At 42.4% G+C, this 20402-nt stretch overlaps 1 protein-coding gene and 1 pseudogene across 1 annotated transcript in view; both read left to right on the forward strand.

Annotated features, from left to right (window-relative positions):
• Nucleotides 1-16417, forward strand: part of LOC130860892 (transmembrane 4 L6 family member 1-like) — a 53579-nt gene extending 37162 nt beyond the window's left edge. The window contains exon 6 of the mRNA XM_057749433.1: nucleotides 16204-16417. Coding sequence (XP_057605416.1) covers nucleotides 16204-16417 — 214 coding nt within the window. The remainder of the gene's footprint in view (nucleotides 1-16203) is intronic.
• Nucleotides 16418-18702: 2285 nt separating this feature from the next.
• On the forward strand, nucleotides 18703-20128 carry LOC130860099 (elongation factor 1-alpha 1-like; annotated as a pseudogene).
• Nucleotides 20129-20402: the final 274 nt, after the last annotated feature.

Below are 20402 nucleotides of genomic sequence, written 5' to 3' on the forward strand. Positions count from 1 at the left end.
TTTAAGTTTTGTTAGTGTGGATCTAAAGTATTCTTTACTCTAGGGCTAGTTTTGCTTTATAAATATGGTATTAGCCTTTTGAGATCTTTACTGAATGCTCAAGGAATTCAGTAGTACTATCCCCTTGACTGATTAGAACACAAACATCTTCCAGCTTTCCAGATGTAAGGCCTGAGAATTTTTCAGTTTCTAGGACTCTAGTCATTCTTTGCCTGGCCTCATGGAGTTTTACCCTATGCACCATTTGGTATTCAACAACAGACTCAAAGGGCCCCCTCCTCCTCTGCATTACTCTGATTTGAAAATTTTAGCAGCCTCAGCCTCCCCAAACTCTAGTCTCTCCTCAGCTCAGCCGGGTTACCATGTTCTGCTTAGATTCTCCCTCCCTGCACGACAATCTGGAAAGTACTTCCAAGCAGCAAGCTGGAGTGATCATAAGGTTCAACATGTTTGTTTCTTGTTCTCTGATTTGCAGTTCTAAAAGTCCAGCCTGGCTGTTATGTGAATAGAATGAAAGATAGCAAGAGTGGAAACATGAGATCAACTAGGAGCCTACTAAAGTAGTCTGCATAAGAGTAGGGTGGAACAAGGGAGGAAATGAGAAGAAGTTAGATTCTGGGTATATTTTCAAGGTAGAATCCACTGGGTTGGCAGATGAATTACATGCAGAGGTGAAGGAAAGAGAAAATTTAAGGATAATTCCAAAGTTTTTGTCATGAGCAAATAGATAAATTGTGGTACCATTTACAGAGATGGAGAACACCAGAGGAGAAGCAGGCTTAGGAATTGGGGGAAAGATGAAAAGTTTGGTTTCAGGCATGTCAGGTCTGAGATTCCTATTGGCATCCCTGGAGGCATGATACTGGCATATTGGCATAACCCTCTCCCAACACTATTCACAAACCCCTTCCTCTATAAGGCCCCTTACATTCACATTCATCATCCCACTGGTCCCCAAAACAGCTTGTGGAAAAGAAAGAGATGAATATACCTGTGTCTCTAAGTGAAGAAAGCAAGGCTCAGAGAGGTGGTTAATTCACACACAGCTTTGCAAGAAGCTGAGCCATTATTTACACCCAAGTCTTCTGACTTAAAATCCAGGGCTCTACCTACCACACCAGGATGTCCTTTGCACAAATGAGTTTATCAGATTGGCTGATGGTGTAAACTTCCTGGGGTAAATTCAGAAACTATTCCGTACTCTCCCCAAGCAGGCACAGAGCACCTATAGCCCCACATCATTATACCCAACCAGACTGGCCACTTCACTTGGCTGAATACAGAGAGCATCTCACCTAAAATCCTACAGGGAGGACATGCTGGGCAGCCTGGCAACCCAAATAGCAAACTAAGGACAATGGAGAGCCTCATTCACCAATGGTCATGCTGAGGGAAATCTGAGAACTGCCTGAAATGAAGGCCTGGAACACCTGACTGATGTCAATCAACAATGACATTGCTCAGTCAGTGGAAACATTTAAAGAAAATTATAATTAATCCAACCTTAGGCCTGCCTTGGGTGAATAAATGCCGTGGCTTCTGAGAGGTGCATGGGAACTCGCCCCGGCATTGCCTCAGAGGTGCAGACCTGTTCCCAGACCTGGTTTCTTTCTCTTTTTCTTTTTTTTAACTCTTTATTTTATATTGGAGTACAGCCAATTAACAATGTTGTGGTAGTTTCGGGTGCACAGCAAAAGGACTCAGCCATACATGTATCATACATGTATCCATTCTCCCCCAAATTTCCCTCCCATCCAGGCTGCCACACAACATTGAGCAGAGTTCCCTGTACTATACAGACCTGGTCTGTTGAGAATTTAACTTTGGTCCAAATGCCTTGCTCAGATTCACAGGCCCTTCAGGGGAACATTCACTGTAGCACTGAATTTTTACCTCTTTAGTGTTGGGAACTTTATTTTTGCTGTGTTTGGTTTTCATTACACACCCCAACACCAACACACACGCACACTTGCCCCTAGTGCTAGGGAGTCCCATACATTGACCATTACACGCTCTGATTGGCATGCAAAAGAGGAAGAAGAAGAACGCTCCATTCCTCTCCTTTTCACCACCTCTATCCCTCCACCACTCCCCACCTGCACATGCATGGCACCTCATAACTGCATACTCTATTAACAGAAGAGGGGATTAGCTGAATGAAGAAAACCAGAGCCAGTGAGGAGAGCCAGATGACCCCCATCTTCATTAATGAAAGGAAACATTTATAGAGCTCCCATTATATACGTGGACACTGAGTTAGGAAGTGAGGATAACACATCTCTGTATGGTATAACACATCTTTGATGTTCACAGATTATTTAATTGCCCTCCATCCCCAATAGCAGACAAACAGATCAATGAGAAACAGCAAAGCTCCTTGAAAAATGGGGGCATGGCCTTTCAACTCAGAATTTCAAAGACGCTTTGCAAACAATCATTAGACCCAAGCCCATTCTGTAGTCAGTGGGTACAAAACCCAGTACTAGCCATAAAATGAACTCTATGTCTCTTCCAGCCAAGTCATAAAATCACCTTTCTCCAATGGGGTCTGATTAAATATTTTGCTCTACTTATTTACTTCTTCTTCTATTCAGCTCAGGGGAGCTAGCCAGGTGCCATCTTTATGAGGAAGCAGCCATGTTGCTTCAGCGTGGTCTTCTCCTTTTCCAAGGAGTATAGGATGATCACTAGGAGAGTAGATACAACAAGAAAGAGTAGCATGTATAAAATAAATAAACAACAAGGTCCTGCTGTATAGCACAAGGAAATATATTTAATATCCTATGATAAACCATAATGGAAAAGAATAAGAATATATATATATACATACATACATATATACAACTGAATCACTTTGCTGTATACCAGAAACAAACACAACATTGCATATCAGCTATACTTCCATTAAAAAAATTTTTTTTAAAGAGTGGTAGGGATTGAGGTGAGTCTCTGGCTTTTATCCTCAGGGCATTTGGTCATCCCCAAAAGCTAAAGAAGTATAAATCTCACCACACTCCATATATTCTATTTATCATAGTAAGTAGCTTATTTTGAGTACCTACTGTGTTCTCAGTGCTTTGCACATGTCATCCCATTATCTGGCTAAGGGGTTACCTCTGGAATCAGAAAGATATGGGTGTTGATGCACCTTTGTTCACAAAATAGCCATGTGACCTTGAATAAGGTTAATTACTTTTGGAGCCACAGTCTCCTCATCTGTAAAAAGGAAATGATAATAATGGCATCAATCCCATAGGGTTGTTGTGAGAATTAGATGAGTAAAGCACATGTGAAGCACTTAACATATGCCCAGAGCAGTTTAAATGCTCAATAAATATTAGCCAATATTAAAGTTCATCACAACCCCATGAAGCAAGTATTTGGGATCATTAGAACTTCTTTATTGATGAGGAAACAAAGATTCAGAGACAAAGTCATATATCAAGGTCACCAAATATAGGTGACAGAGCCCAGACTCAATGGAGGTGTGACTGACACAGATCCCAAGCTGGTAACCACCACAGTGTATGGAATGGGTCACAGTGCCATAACCCAAGGGCTCATGGTCACCATTCCAATCTGGTCATGCCTCAGTCATCCTGACAGAGATGTGCAAGGAACACTCTGGGGAGAGCAAAGATGGGGAAGCAAAAGGTTAGAAGACTTGTTTGGCCCGGACATGAAGCTCATGGATGTGGCAGGTTCTGAGCATCCTATAGCTATTTGGGTGTTGTTGTTGTTGTTGTTGTTTTTCAAGAACTGGAGCAGGATCAGCTGAGACTGCTGAGGGAAGAAATGTATTTAAAACACCATTTTATGCTCAGATGTGAAGCTATCTTCAAAGCTCATCACAAAGAAAGATAAAACCTGCCACTTGAAATCAGCCTCTTGGACACTCCAAGAAGAGTAAAGAGGCACCAGGGCTGAGATGACAGCCTCAAAACGTATAAATTTTATGGAGGACTCAGGATTTGTATCCTCCTGCCTTTATCTAGCAAATAACCATAATACATAATAATGGTGCAGAAAGCTATAAACTCAGAGGACTCAGTTTAATTCCAAACCTAAAGCTATTTTTTCCTGTGATTACATCTATTTGTTTGCTCCAAGATAACTTACTATTTTTCTTTTATTGCAGGTACATTTTGGGCTCTGTGCTATAATTAGGGTACTTAATATTCCACCAGATACTAGCTCTATCAAGCTTTCATCCCTCAGGTTTCAGAGTCTTTTCTCTTGAATTTTTGGTAGTGTTTTTAAAAGCAAACAAAACAAAACAGCAGGACCAAATAGGAAAATCAAGAGTGGAGAAACATCTGCTTTGAGCCAGACCTTCCCCAAGTTGTAGCCATAAATGGTGATTCACATTACAGAATGATGCTGGAGTTTGGGCTTGAGATCTGGATGGCTTGGCTGTAATGACAAAGAGAAGCCAGGTTTTCTAGGCCGAAAGTTTGAATATATGATCTGATGCCAGACTATAAAGTATTTGGAAATAGCATGGTCATAGAAGATCTGGTACATCAGCTTACTAAACTTGCAGGCAATTTACCAACATGACTCTTACACACACTGGAAGAAAAACAGCAGCAGCATTCCAGGGCTTCCCCTGAGCTGTCTTTATGGCTGATCTCATCAAGCTCTGAGGCTGATCTCATCAAGCTCTGAGGAATTAAGGTGAACAGTGTTTAGCATATAGGTTAGCATTTGCCATTCCCCAGTGTTTAAGATGAGGGATGTGATCCAGCACCACCACAGGAGGTTGGTTTTGGGGAAAAGAAAGGACCTGTGAGATGTGGCTGTAGCTGGTGAAAGAGCGTTGGTCCACTCTAGAAACATGTAAAAAGGATTATATATCATAACCAAGAAGGATTTATCCCAGGAATAAAGTTGGTTTCACTTCTAAAAATTAATAAATGTAATATGCCATATTAATGAATAAAGAAAAAAAACTGCATGATCATTTCAATAGATAGAGAAAAAGCACTTGACAAAATCCAATGCTCTTTCATTATAAAAACATTCAACAAACTAGAAATAGACGGGAACTTACTCAACCTGATACAGAGCCTCTTCAAAAAACCCACAGTTAACATCACACTTAATGGTAAAACACTGAAAGCTTTCACCCTAAGGTCAGGAACAGGGTAAGGGTGTCCTCTCTCTTCACTTCAACATTGTACTAGAGATTCTAGCCAGGGCATTAAGGCAAGAAAAATAAATAACACACTTCCAGATTAGAAAGGAAGACGTGAAACTGTCCCTATTGACACGGTCTTGTAAATAGAAAATCCTAAGGATGGTAACTAGACATATCATGGTGATCATTTTGAAATGTATAGAAATATCAAATCACTAGGTTGTGTAGGTCAATCATACTTCAAAAACAAACAAACTCACAGAAAAAAAGATCAGATTTGTGGTTACCAGAGGTGCAGAGTAAGGGGAGGGGGAATTGGATGAAGGCAGCCAAAAGGCATGACTTCCAGTTGTAAGATAAATAAGAACTATGAATATAACATACAACATGACAAATATAATTAACACTGCTCTATGTTATGTGTTAAATTTATTAAGAGAGTAAATTCTAAGAGTTTTCATCACAAGGAAAAAAAATTTTTCTATTTCTTTAATTTTATATCTGTAAGATATAAATGGACGTTCACTAAACTTGTGCTAAATATTTCACAATGTATGCAAGTCAAATCACTATGCTGTGCACTCTAAACTTATACAGTGCTGCATATGATTTAAATTTCAATAAAACTGGAAGAAAAAAGAACATTCTAAGGAATTCACTAATAGACTATTAGAACTAATAAGTGAATTTAGCAAGGTTGCAAGGTAGAAGATCAATAAGCAAAAACCTATTGTATTCTATACACTAGCAGTGAACAATCAAAAATTAAATTAAATTTCATCTACAATAGCATAAAAAGCATAAAATACTTCAGAATACATTTAACAAAAGAAGTACAAGACTTGTACACTGAAAACTACAAAACATTGTTTAAAAAAATTAAAGGCCTATATAAATGGAAAGACATCCCATGTTCACGAATTGGAAAACTTAATATTGCTAAAATGGCAATACTACCAATGTGGATTTGCAGATCCAACACAATTCCTGTCAAAATCCTGGCTGCTTTTTTTTTTTTTCCTGAAATAGGCCAGCAGGCTCTAAAATTCATATGGAAATGCAAGGGACCCAAAATGGCCAAAACAATCTTGAAAAAGAACAAAGCTGGAAGACCTCCATTTTCTAATTTCAAAACTTACTACAAAGTTATAATTATAAAGCCATTATGATACTTCCATAAGAATAGAAGTATAGATCAATGGAACAGAATTGAGAATTCAGAAATAAACTCTTACATTCATGGTCAATTGATTTTTGACAAGGGTGCCAAACAATTCAATAGGGAAAGAATATTATTTTCAATAAATGGTGCTGGGATAACTGGATAGCCACATGCAAAAGAATAAAGCTGGACCCCTGCCTCACACAATTTTACAAAAATGAATTCGAAATGGATCATAGAACTAAATTTAAAAGCCAACACTAAAACACTTTTAGAAAGAGACACAGAAGCAAATTTTTATAAACTTCGGTTAGACAATTGTTTCCTAGATATGGCACCAAAAGCATAAGCAACAAAATAAAAAATAAATAAATTGGACTTTATCAAAAATTAAAAACTTTTGTGCTTCAAGGGACCCTATCAAGAAAGTGAAAAGGGGACTTCCCTGGCAGTCCAGTGGTTAAGACTCCACGCTTCCACCACAGGGAGTGTGGCTTCGATCCCTGGTCAGGGAATTATGATCCCAAATGCCAGGGTCCAGCTTTATTCAATTGCATGTGGCCCTTCTCCCTTCTCCCCCACAAAAAAGTGAAAAGATTCACAGAATGGGAGAAAACATTTGCAAATCACATATCTAATAAGGAACTTGTATCAAGAATATGTAAATAACTCTTACAACACAACAATAAAGACAAATAATCTAATTTTTAAATGTGCAAAGCATTTTAATGGACATTTCTCCAAAAAGAAAATATACAAATGGCCAATGAACACATTAAAAGATGCTCAACATAATTAGCTATTAGGAAAACGCAAAAGAAACCACCATGAAACACCACTTTACATCCTCTAGAATGGCTAAAGTCAAAATGACAGATAATAACAAGTGTTAGCAAGAATTCAGAGAAGCTGAAACCCTCATACACTGCTGGGGAAAACTTTGGAAAACAGTTTGACAGTTCCTCAAAATGTTAAACATAATAATTCCACACCTAGAAATATATTCAAGATAAATGAAAGCAGATCCACACAGAAACTTGTATACAATGTTCATAGCTGCATTATTTCTGATAGCCAAAAAGTGGAAACAATTCAAATGTTTATCAACTGATGAATACATTTTTAAAATGTGATAACTCCATACAATTAAATATTACTCAGCAATAAAAAGAAATGAAGTACTGATACATGCTACAACATGGACAAACCTTGAAAGCATCACGTGAAAGAAGTCAGTCACAAAAGACCACATATTGTATGATTTGATTTTTATAGAATGTCCAGAGTAGGCAAATCTGTAGAGACAGAATGTAGGTTAGTAGCTGTTAGAGGCTCAGGAGGAGAGAGGAGTGGGGATTGACTACTAATAAGCATGGCGTTTCTTTTTGGAGTAATGAAAATATTCTAAAATTAGTAGTGATGATTGCAAACATTGTGAATATACAACATACAATACTGTGATTGTACACGTTAAAGGATAAAAGTGTACAAAAAGCTATTAGTAAAGCTGTTACTGAAAAAAGGGAAAAAAAAAGGATACGAGGAAGAAGCACTGGACTAGAAATCAGACATGAATTCAAGTCCGAGCTCTGCACTTATGACCTTGGGCAAGTCTCACCACCATTCAGAGTCTCAATTTCTTCTCTATAAGATGAAAATGATGATAGCCTCTTTGTAGTGGGATTGCATGGCCAAGGCCTGACTTAGGGGGGTTTCTCAGTGCATCTTGTTTTCTCCTTCCCCTCTTCTACCACTTAGACTCATCCTTTCCTCCCAGATAGCAGAGAAAAAATTATCCCATCTATCTGGAGCATGGATGATCTTCATAACCATACACCAGGGGCTGGCACTTCTTAGTCTCCATCCAAAACAAAAAGACAAAGAGATAAAATTAACTAAAAGACAAATTCACAGAGACAGGAAGTAGAATAGTGGTTACCAAGCACCTGGGAGAGAAGTGATGGGGAGTTATTGATTATGTATGGAGTTTCAGTTTGGAATGATGAAAAAGTTCTGGAGATAGATGGTGGTGATGATTGCACAACAATGTGAATATAGCTGATGTCACTGAATTGCACACTTAAAATGGTTAATTACATTGGGTTGGCCAAAAAGTTCATTCGAGTTCTTCAATAAGATGTTACAGAAAATCCAAATGAAATTTTTGGCCAACCCAATATGTTATGTATATTTTACAACAATAAAAAACTCATTAATTTAATTTTTTTCATAACTTCATTTGTTTATTGGCTGTGTTGAGTCTTCGTTGCTGCTCATGGGCTTTCTCTAGCTGCAGCAAGTGGGGGCTACTCTTCGTTGCAGTGGGAGGGCTTCTCATTGCAGTGGCTTCTCTTGTTGCAAAGCTCAGGTTCTAGGCACATGGGCTTCTGTAGTTGCAGCACACGGGCTCAGTAGTTATGGTTTGTGGGCTCTATAGCACAGGCTCAGTGGTTGCAGCTCATGGGCTTCATTGCTCCGTGGCATGTGGGATCTTCCCGAACCAAGGATTGAACCCATGTCCCCTGCATTGGCAGGTGGATTCTTAACCACTACGCTATGAGGGAATTTCCAAAAAACTCATTAATTTTAAATACATCATTAATTAAAGTACATCATTAATTTGAAATATTTTTATTCAACTTGGCCCTGCCATGTAAGATAATATGGTTGACCAATAATAAGTAGACCTCCTTTCCACTACCTGTGTCTTAAGAAGGAAGAAGGCAATGAAAGATAAGCCTCTCATCCAAGATAAGCCAGGGGGAGGGGCAAATGCAGAGCTCATTCTGCTCTAATGGACGGAAACTGGGGAGAAGCACTATCAAAAGAGTTTAACTCCTTGTGACAGACTGATATTGTAAGTGGGCATAATCCCATCCCATTGGCATGACATCTTGAATCCTAGTACTATTTCTTCAGCTTTCCTGGGGGATAAAATATGGTAACTCATCCAACCAAAACACTGTCCAGAAGAAGCCATTAACACCATAAACCACATCCAATCCAAAGGGAAGCATGAGAAGGCCCATCAGAGCCTTCCATCTAAGGATCTGGGTGGGCAAACAGAAGCTGTTCAATTGACAACATCTATATATTTTCCCCTTTGTCCATGCCCCAATAAATGCCCTTCCCATCCTTTTTAAACTGGTGTTGAGTTTAGAAAAAGATTATTTGGATTAAACTTGTAAATGGCCAGAGGAGAACTGAAACAGGCTGGGTGAGCATTCCTAGAGCTAGTCAGGGTCTATGCTAAGCACTGGACTGCACTAGCACACAAGCCGACCCAGGTCCTTGCCCTTTTGTTGTTTACAATCCAGTGATGTTCAAAAGCTCTAATGCTCAGAATTGCTGGCCTCAAAGCTCATGTTCTTCGGTGGATCCTCAGGACCTATACCAGGCATCTGGGTGTGGTGGGTTAGGCATCAGACTTGGAGCAAATGAGACCTGAGTTCAAACCCCAGCACTTCCCAACTGAGCTACCTCGAACAGATGTCTTAACCTCACCAAGTCTTACTTTCTCATCTGCAAGTTATAGACAGTAATCTCATCAACTACATGAGGTTGTTGAGAGAACTGAAGGAGGTGATGTGTGTGGAGTATTTTACATGGCACTTGCCGCGTGATGGCTATCAATAAATGGTAACATTATTAATAAGAATAATTTTAATCCCCCAATTGTGAATCTCTTTAGAAGTAAGACCCAGTAGAAGACACAGATCTAGGTGTCAGGGAGTCCCAAGTTTGCTCTCCAACTGCATCTTCAGATGTGTCACAATCTTACTACCTCAGTCTTACGAGACATAGAATGGGAATAACACTCACTATCTCCTAGGGGTGTTGTAAGGATATATTAATTACTTTTTGCAGAGCCCTTTGAAGTTGAAAGTGCTGAGTAAACATCCCAGAATAAAAAACAAAAAAGTACATCATTTGTACCAAGGCAAAACATCAAACTGGTGCCTGCCCCTTTGTCACCAGGGATGTGGCCCCTGCAGCAACATCTTCCCTCCTTTGACTAATGAGATCAGTTCAGATAACACCACATAGATGTCACACTGCCATCCATCACTCACCTCCAGCCCAGGGAGGGAATGAGCATTTCAGAAAACATTTTTTGACATGATGTGCTTTCAAATTTTTGACAATAATAAAAGATTACATGTGCACCCTAACATGCCCGTGGTCACATCCCAAGTCAGAGTTCTCCAGGGAAATGGGACCAATGGGGATTCATAGAGAGAAGTGGCTCATGTGATTATGGAGGCTTGGTAAGTCCAAAATCTGCAGGGTAGGCTGGCAGGCTGGAGATCCAAAGAAGAGTTACAGGTCAAGCCTGGAGACCTTCTGCTGGCAGAATTCCCCCTTCTCTCAGAAAGACCCATCTTTTTCTATTAAGGCTTTCAACTGATTGGAAGAGGCCACCCACATTATGGAGGGTAATCTGCTTCACCTGAAGTCTACTGAGTTCAATGTTAATACCAGCTGAAAAAGCTCTTCAGATACCCTAGGGTGGGGCCCAGCAATTTGCTTTTCAAAAGCCCTTCAGGGGATTCTGACACATGCTCAAGTTTAGGGACCACTGGCTTAAGAGCAGAACAAGTCCAACAGGTGCTGTAGGAAACCAGCTCCTGGGACCCCAGTTTTCTTTTCTTTATCCCAATACACTTTGAAGCCATCTAGTGACTGTCTTCCACCTGTGAGATGCCAGGGTTGGTTTCTCAGCAAACCAGAGTTTTTCAAAATGTGAATCCCACTTGCTGTATATCAGGCACTCGTCTCAAGTGTTTTAATGACATGCATTCAATTTCATTTAAAGTGATTTTTTCCCCTAAGTTTGTAGCACTTATCTTTCTGAAGACAATATGACTTAAAACTGCACTAAGACATTTGGGACATCCCCTATCAACCCGTTCCAGCCTTACAACAATCCCATAAATTAAGTACTATTATTATGGTCACCATTTCAAAGATCAGGAAACTGAGAAGCAAAGAAATGAAGTCATTTTCCAGGGAACCTGGCTCCAGAGTCACATCCCCAAATCACCCTACTGCCTGTGTGGGACCCTTCTCTTAACTTACAAGCTGCTTGCATCTCAGTCCTGCAGGCTGATTGGACCCACAGTGGACTGAGTTGTCCTCCAAAGTCCATATCTAATCCCACAGGCCTCCCATAGCTGTGGCTTGCTGGGTGCATTTGCTTCCAGAGTATTTCCCCCAAGGGCCTGTGAGCCCTCAGAGGTTTGTTGCAAGCATCACTAAACCAAGTAATTTGGTCAGACTATTTCAGCAGCTCCCCCGTACACTGGCCAAAGAGGTCAAGGGAATTATGGATTGCTAAAAAGAGTTTGCATTGGCCCCACTTCCCACCTTTGTAGGGCCTGACTGAGTAGCTTAATTCCAAAGCACATGCTCATATATTTAGCAGTATTTACTACAAAGTAGAAGCTATGTTCTCAGAACTTTAAAAAGTACAGCAAATCTTATATTACAAAACATTGCCAAGGACTGTTTCCACTAAGCAAATATTCTGGTTAATAGAAAGCTACCCTATGTTCTATCCATGGATTGTTAATTTAGACAAATTCTAGACTCAGAAACCATACATTTTGGAGATTTGAAAGAGACCTTCTGATTTAAGTCAACACACCTTCCCAGTGCCTGGGTCCTCTGTTCATGGTCTTTGTCAATTATTCATTCAGATATTAATGTACGGGAATCCATCCCCAAGGTCGTCCATTCCACACAGTGCAGCCGGATGCTAGAAAGATCTTCATTCTAAAGAGCCAAGAGCGATCTCCCTGCAGCCTCGCAGTTTGACCCCTGGGTTTAATCTCTCCTTCACTTCATCTTCAGATGCTTAAAGACAGTGATCCCGTCTTCCCCAAGCCTTTCTTCCCTCTAGTTCTCAGCTTGCGATTCCATCTACCAGCTGAGCGTCACCTCCAAACTCGCCCCAATTTTGTCAGTGTCCCTTTTAAAGTGTGGCAATCCCACTCCTGGGCATATATCTGGAGAAAACCATAATTCAAAAAGACACATGCACCTCAATGTTCATTGCAGCACTATTTACAATAGCCAGGACATGGAAGCAACCTAAATGTCCATCAACAGAGGAATGGATAAAGAAGATGTAGTATACATATACAATGGAATATTACATATACAATGGAATATTACATATTCGGCCATAAACAAGGATGAAATAATGTCATTTGCAGCAACATGGATGGACCTAGAGATTGTTATACTGAGTGAAGTAAGTCAGACAAAGACAAATATCATATGATATCACTTATATGTGGAATCTTAAAAAAGGCTACAAATGAACTTATCTACAAAACAGAAATAGAGTTACAGATGTAGAAAATAAATGTATGGTTACTGGTGGGTGGGGCGGGGGAGGGATAAATTGGAAGATTGGGACTGACACATACACACTACTATACATAAAATAGGTAACTAATAAGCACAGGGAACTCTAATACTTTGTAATGGCCTATATGGGAAAAAAATCTAAAAAAGAGTGGCTATATTATATATAAAACTGATTCACTTTGCTGTACACCTGAAACTACTACAACAATGTAAATCAACTATACCCCGATAAAAATTATAAATAAAATGTGATATCCAGAACTGAGACCAATACTCCAGGACATGTACTGATGAAGAAAAAGAACAAAGCAATCTCCTCCCAGTTGACGGACTGGGATACAAATATAACTAATGCCATCTTGATGTGTCTTTACCGGCACAGATACAGAGTTCATTTCTGAATACATGCATATAAATAAATTCTAAACACTAGGAGTCTTAAGTGATAAAAGGCCTTTTTAAATACTCAGAAAAATTTTCTTAATGATTTTAAAACACCTGACCTATGCGCACCCCTCCCACATTCCTCCATGCCTTCCATTTCAATTAATGTCATGAGCTTGGCAGGAGTTGGTTGGAAGATTCTGGAATTTCAGAGGATCTCAGAGCCACTACAGGAGCTGCCACAGGTCCTCCTACCTGAATCCGGGGATGCTTCTCCCCACTGGGTTACTGGGTTGGGAGGTAGGTCCTGCCTCACTTCGTGATATATAGTCACGACCTTGCATAGATGAAGCAGCAACAGGACCCAGCCTCTCATGGGAGCAGCCCTGTAGTCAGACATCCTGGGCATTTTCTGAGCCGCTTTATAAAAGCAGATTCAGCCTTCTTCAGGCCCACTGAGAGGAAGGGAACGAAAATGTGTTGAGCTCTAGTACGTGGCAGGCACTGTGGTGTTTCAATGCCTTGTCTCCTAGTCCCTTCCCCGCCTTATGAGGGATGTGTGCTGTCCTCAAAGAGCACAGAGTGGGTGTGCAGCCTGTCCAAGGCCCTGCAGCTGGTTAGAAGCAGGTGGGATGAGAACCCTGGACTGACTGCCCAGGGTGACACATCCCTCTGACAGGTCCACCAGGGAGGCCAGGCGGATCACCACGCTCCATCACAGCCTGCTCTGAACACCGTGCTCTGTGAGATGGGGCTGGAAGGGTCTGGTGGGAAGTCAGATTGTTCTGAGGGTATGTCAAAAGAAGGTACATAAGAGAGATTCAAATCACTTTTAGGATGTCTGTAGATTCCTAAGGCATTAAAGGTTTTTTTAATGAAGCCAGCCTGGAGGCTATAATGTTGCTTGTCTGAATGGGGAGCTGAGATGCAGTTAAATACCTTATATTAAGAGGGCCATCTCCCAGTGTGTTTGAAGAAAAAAATACCATTAATCATAATGATGGGTACTTACATAGGGCCTTTAATCTGTGCCTCTCAAAGTATCTTAACCACCATTAATTATACCTCCCAATGTACCTCTGAGGCAGGTGAAAACTATTATACCCATTTTACAGGTTTATAAAATACTACCGGGGGGAGGAGGAGTGAATTATCTGGGGCCACACATAAGCCAGTGGCAGAGCAAGCAATCCCAGCCCCCAGGTCAGGGCCTGGGCTGCCCTGTTTTTGTTGGCTTTTCCCTCTGAAGGACTGGGCTCTGGGAGAGAACCAAAGATGCTTATTGTGATTGCCACTCCTAAGGGCCGATGGAATTGATCGCTCTTAGCCTTAAAAAAGAAAAGCGGCCTCTTTATGGAAAGCATAAAAGCAGAATGTTCTCATGCTTTGGGCATTGTTCCTTATACTAAAGGTGGCCAGTGAGGGTCAGGATGTTTGGGGCACATCTTAGACTATGACTCAACTGTCCGGGGCCCTGACCAAGATGCTCCTTTCAATGGAGTCACAGCATTGGGTGTCAAAGTCAACCTGAACAAGCAGATGTTCTGTGCAGCAGTTCCTCCTTATGTCCAGGGCTCCATCTTCTCCCAGTGTCTCCCGCTTTGGTTCCCCATCCCCACACCATAGAAGCACAGAGCAGGGATGTCTGACCTAGTCTTGGAGACTCTGGGAGAGCCCAAAAGAAGAGCATGAGTAAGCTGGCAGAGGGATGGGCTCTAGAGGTGAGAGAGCACGAGTACAAGGAAGGCAAGGAGTTCTTTGCAGGTGATACCCGATGCAGGTGAAGGAAGAGGGAGTGGCAGGAGCCAAAATAAGGAATTTTACAGAAGGGCGTCGTGAGAGAGTGGGGAGCTGTGTAAAAACACAAAGTCTGTGTGCTTGAAATAGTTTGTCTATTGGAAGCCCAGGAGGAGGCCCAGGTGTGGGTGGAGAGATACTGAGCTCACTGGGTCATGTTAACTCTCAGAGCACCCAAGTGCAGATACCTGGTGGGCTTTGGGTCCAGAGGTCCAGAGCTAGGGAGTGGGGCTAGGGGTGGAGACTTGGGGTCATTAGCTACCACTGATCCTCAGGTGGGGATGGGATCACCAAAGGAGGACGCGGAAGTGAGAAATGAGAGGCCTGGGGATGCAACCCTGAGGTCAACCAACATAAAAGAAATCTGCTCAAAAGCAGGCTTCCTTAGAACGGGAACCATGTAAACTGTGTCCTTGCAAAAGGACCAGCAAGCACAGTGCCGTGCATGTAAATGTTTGAGGAAGGAAGGGGGAACAAAGGCGGGAAGGGAGGAAGGGAGGAGGAAGGGAGGAAGGGAAGGAGGGAGAGAGGGAGGGAGGAAAATAATTTCTAGGGAGCTCCTTATCAGAAACTGAAACCCAAGAGGTGGCATTGCACAGTGGTTAAGAGAATCAGAGGACCTAGATTTAATCCCAGCTCGGTCACTGACTAGCTCTGTGGCCTTCAGCAAATTACTTGATCTCTCTCTGCTTCATTTCCCTCATCCATGAGTACATACAAATAATACCTACCTCAAAGGTTGTTGCAGGAAGTCAATGATCTAAGACAAACCTGTTTTTCTCACAGTCTTCCCCATCGCATAAAATGACAATTCCATCTTTCCAGTTTCTCAGCCCAAAAGCCTCAAAGCCACCCTGAACTTCACATTGTTTTCCCTCACACCCTACATCCAAGCGATCAACCATTCATGTTGACTCAACCTGCAAGACACCTCTAGAATCTGACCGCGTCTCCCTACCTCTGCTGTTACCACCCTGGGCCGAGTCACTATCCCTTTCCTGGATTTTGGTCATAGATGCCTAACGGGTCCCCCGCCTTTTGTCCCTGCACCCTTACAGTCTGTTCTCGATGGGCAGCTAGAGGGCTCTTGCTAAAACAGAAGTCAGGCCACTTTGCTCCTCTGCTGGAAGCCCCCCTGCACCCAGCATCTCACTAGCAGCGCAAGCTGGAGCCCTAGGCTGGGCTATGAGGCTCTACCTGATCTGAGCCCACCTCCTCTCTGCCCTCACCTCCCATCCTTCTTCCCCTCAGCCAGCCTTCTGGCTATTCATCTCTCAAGCAAGCCCCGCTCCCATCTCAGGGTATCTGCCCTTCTGCTTGCTCCACCTGTAAGCTCTTGCCCCAGCTGGCAACACGCCCTCACCGCTTCCAAGCCTTTGCTTAAAGGCACCTTCGCAGCAGACTTCCCCAGTCACCTGTTTAAAACGACAGCTTCCTCTCCTGCCTACACGCCAGCCCACCTGAGCAGCTTCATCTGCCCCACGGCCCCCGTCCTCGTAGCTCTCGAAGGCTTTAGGCCCACCAATCGTTGCTACTCCCTGGATAGCTCTCAAATATAAGCTAAACGAAAGCAGGGATTTTTTTACCAGTTGTGTTCCCTGCAGTGGAACAGCGCCTAGTACATATTAGGTGATCAGTAAATATTTATTGAATAAATCACTTAAACAGTGCCTTGTACAAGGAAAGTATTCGGTTTTAGATGATTAAAATTGATCCACAAAAAAGGTATAAAGATAATTATTGGAACAAGTAGGAAATTTTGAATATGGATTATATGTTATATAATATTACTGTACCAATATTAAATTTCTTGAACGTAATTATGTAAGTTATGTAAGAGAATGTCCTTGTTCTTAAGAGATACAGGCTGAAGTATTTAGAGGCAAAGTGTCATCAAATCTACAACCTACCTTCCAATGTTTCAGCAACACACATAAATATTGAGAGGTGAAGAGAGCAAAACAATTAATGAGTCTAGATGAAGGGCGTACTGGTGTTCATTGCACTGTATTTTTTAAATTAATTAATTAATTTTTATTTATTGGCTGCATTGGGTCTTCATTGCTGTGAGTGGGCTTTCTGTAGCTGTAGAGAGTGGGGGCTACTGTTGGTTGCAGGGAATGGCTTCTCATTGTGGTGGCTTCTCTTTTTGAAGAGCATGGGCTCTAGGTGCACAGGCTTCAGTAGTTGTGGCATGTGGGCTCAGTAGTTATGGCTCATGGGCTTCAGAATGCAGGCTCAGTAGTTGTGGTGTACAGGCTTAGTTGCTCCACAGTCTGTGGGATCTTCTCGGACCAGGGATTGAACCTGTGTCCCCTGCATTAGCAGGCAGATTCTTAACCACTGTGCTACCAGGAAAGCCCTGATTGTACTGTATTTTAAAAATCATCTTCAGTTTGAAATTCTTCAAAATAAGAAGTTGATGTGGTTGTTCTGTGTCAACTTGGCTCAGCTGAACTACATTTCCCAGAATTCCTTTTCCTGTATGATTGCAGTACAGATGGGCCGCAAGGGAGACTCCGGTGCCTTCTCACTTATCAGCTAGGTCACCTTATCGCACAAGGAAGCCTTTTCAACTGCTACCAACCCTGGGATTCCCTTAAGATTCTCTGATTCCCAGGCCAGGTGTGTGTGTGTTTTAGCTCCATGAAGAAAAGCCCCAGCTCCTGCAGGATACCCATTCCATCAAGATCTAAGGCAATAGGTACTCCTGGGCTTCAGTCCATCCTCATGGGCTCCAGCTCACTCTGTGAGTGCCAGCTTGTTCTTGCTCTTTTGCCCTTTAAATCCAACCGCCTGTCCCGACTGCCTCCCAAGCATCAGCATCAAACAAAAAGGGCAAGGACGATAAACATCCTTACAGAGACTGCTTAACTAGCTCCCACAATTGCATAACATCACGTTCCTCTGACAGGTCCCTTTATACACACATGCGCGCACACACACACACACACACACACACACACACACACACAGAGATTTAGAATTTGGTGTCAGGAGTGGGGTTTTCTCCATTAGCATAAAAAGCTACAGTCATAAATCTCTTTGAGATGAGACCTTCTCTACCTTGGGCTTCTATTGAGACCCCTGAGGAACAACACGCTTAAGCTTTTTAGAAGCCCTATTATTTGGTTGAGATCTGTAAATCACACTCAGTTTTTATAGAGGGCCTTTTGCAAGAGGAAAAGGTACAGAGAGCACCATCTTTGATATTTCCAAGACCTTAACAAGAGGTTTATAGTCATGCCCTTGGCTTCATCTTCAGGTTTTCCTGGCAGCGTCCTGGATTTGATCTTTGCTTGGAGGCCACTTCTTAGTTTTAGCACATTTGCCATCTGGAGAGACTGAGACTCCTCCAAATCATCGTGTTCCAGCTTCTTTTTGCTTAATGGTCCTTCCCTCACTTTTCTCTCTCCTCTGACATTGTACAATAAGCAGCCAGGAGAAATCAGGAGGCACCTTCCACTCTTTACTTAGAAATCTCATTAAGTAGATCATCCACTTCATTAAGTATATTTTCTACTTTCGACCTTGCTGCAGGCAAGCGTTGCTAATGATTGCTGCTGCTGCATAATGATCTCCTTTCTTCTTCCAGTTTCCAGTAAGAGTTTTCTTACTTTAAGCCCTCAGCAGCAGCCTCTTCAAAGTCCAAAATGCTCCAAGCCATGTGCACCTAGTGTTTTCACTAACATACTCTTCAAAACCCATAGCCTGCTTCCAAAGCCACACCCATATTTTAGGGTTTTGTTATGGCAACACCCCATCTCCAGGAACTAAAATCTGTATTCATTATCTACTGCTTTAAAGCAAATTACTCTTTTTCGCAACGGGTTTGCTGCCAGGACACAGTGTCGTGAAAACCACCGCTAACCCTAAGCAAAAATGGGAAAGGAGAAGACCCACATCAACATCGTTGTCACTGGACATGTAGATTCGGGGAAGTCTACCACTACTGGCCATCTGATCTACAAATGTGGTGGGATCGACAAGAGAACCACTGAAAAATTCGAGAAGGAGGCTGCCGAGATGGGAAAGGGCTCCTTCAAGTATGCCTGGGTCTTGGACAAACTGAAAGCTGAACATGAGCATGGTATCACCACTGATATCTCCCCGTGGAAATTCCAGACCAGCAAGTACTATGTGACCATCATTGATGCCCCAGGACACAGAGACTTCATCAAAAACGTGATTACAGGCACATCCCAGGCCGACTGGGCTGTCCTGATTGTTGCTGCTGGTGTTGGTGAATTGGAAGCAGGCATCTCCAAGAATGGGCAGACCCGTGAGCATGCCCTTCTGGCTTACACTCTGGGTGTGAAACAACTAAGTGTTGGAGTTAACAAAATGGATTCCCCTGAGCCACTCTACAGCCAGAAGAGATACGAGGAAATTGTTAAAGAGGTCAGCACCTACATTAAGAAAATTGGCTACAACCCTGACACAGCAGCATTTGTGCCAGTTTCTGGCTGAAATGGTGACAACATGCTGCAGCCGAGTGCTAACATGTCCTGGCTCAAGGCATGGAAATTCACCAGTAAAGATGGCAATGCCAGTGGAACCACGCTGCTTGAAGCTCTGGATTGCATCCTGCCACCAGCTCGCCCAACTGACAAGCCCTTGTGTCTGCCCCTCCAGGACGTCTACAAAATCGGTGGTATTGGTGCAGTCCCTGTGGGTCGAGTGGAGACTGGTGTTCTCAAACCTGGCATGGTGGTCACCTTTGCGCCCGTCAACGTAACAACTGAAGTGAAGTCTGTTGAAATGCACCATGACGCTTTGAGTGAAGCCCTTCCTGGGGAAATGTAGGCTTCAATGTCAAGAACGTGTCCGTCAAAGATGGTCGTCGTGGCAATGTGGCTGGTGACAGCAAAAATGACCCACCGATGGAAACAGCTGACTTCACAGCTCAGGTGATTATCTTGAACCATCCAGGCCAAATCAGTGCTGGATATGCACCTGTGCTGGGTTGTCACACAGCTCACACTGCTTGCAAATTTGCTAAGCTGAAGGAGAAGATAGATCATCGTTCTGGGAAAAAGCTGGAAGATGGCTCCAAATTCTTGAAACCTGGTGATGCTGCCACCATTGATATGGTTCCTGGCAAGCCCATGTGTGTTGAGAACTTCTCCGACTATCCTCCTCTGGGCCGTTTTGCTGTTCATGACATGAGACAGACGGTTGCTGTGGGTGTCATCAAGGCAGTGGACAAGAAGGCAGCTGGAACTGGCAAGCTCACCAAGTCTTCCCAGAAAGCTCAGAAGGCTAAATGAATATTCCCCCCAATACCTGCCACCCCAGTCTTAATCAGTGGTGGAAGCACGGTCTCAGAACTGTTTGTCTCAGTTGGCCATTCAAGTTTAATAGTAAAAGACTGGTTAATGATAACAGTGCATCATAAAAGCTTCAGAAGGAAAGGAGAATGTTTTGTGGACCATTTGTTTTGTGTGTGGCAGTTTTAAGTTATTAGTTTTTAAAATCAGTACTTTTTAATGGAAACAACTTGACCAAAGATCTGTCACAGAATTTGAGACCCATTAAAAAAAG

Source organism: Hippopotamus amphibius, chromosome 9 (assembly GCF_030028045.1).
Source record: "Hippopotamus amphibius kiboko isolate mHipAmp2 chromosome 9, mHipAmp2.hap2, whole genome shotgun sequence".
NCBI classification, from domain to species: Eukaryota; Metazoa; Chordata; class Mammalia; order Artiodactyla; family Hippopotamidae; genus Hippopotamus; species Hippopotamus amphibius.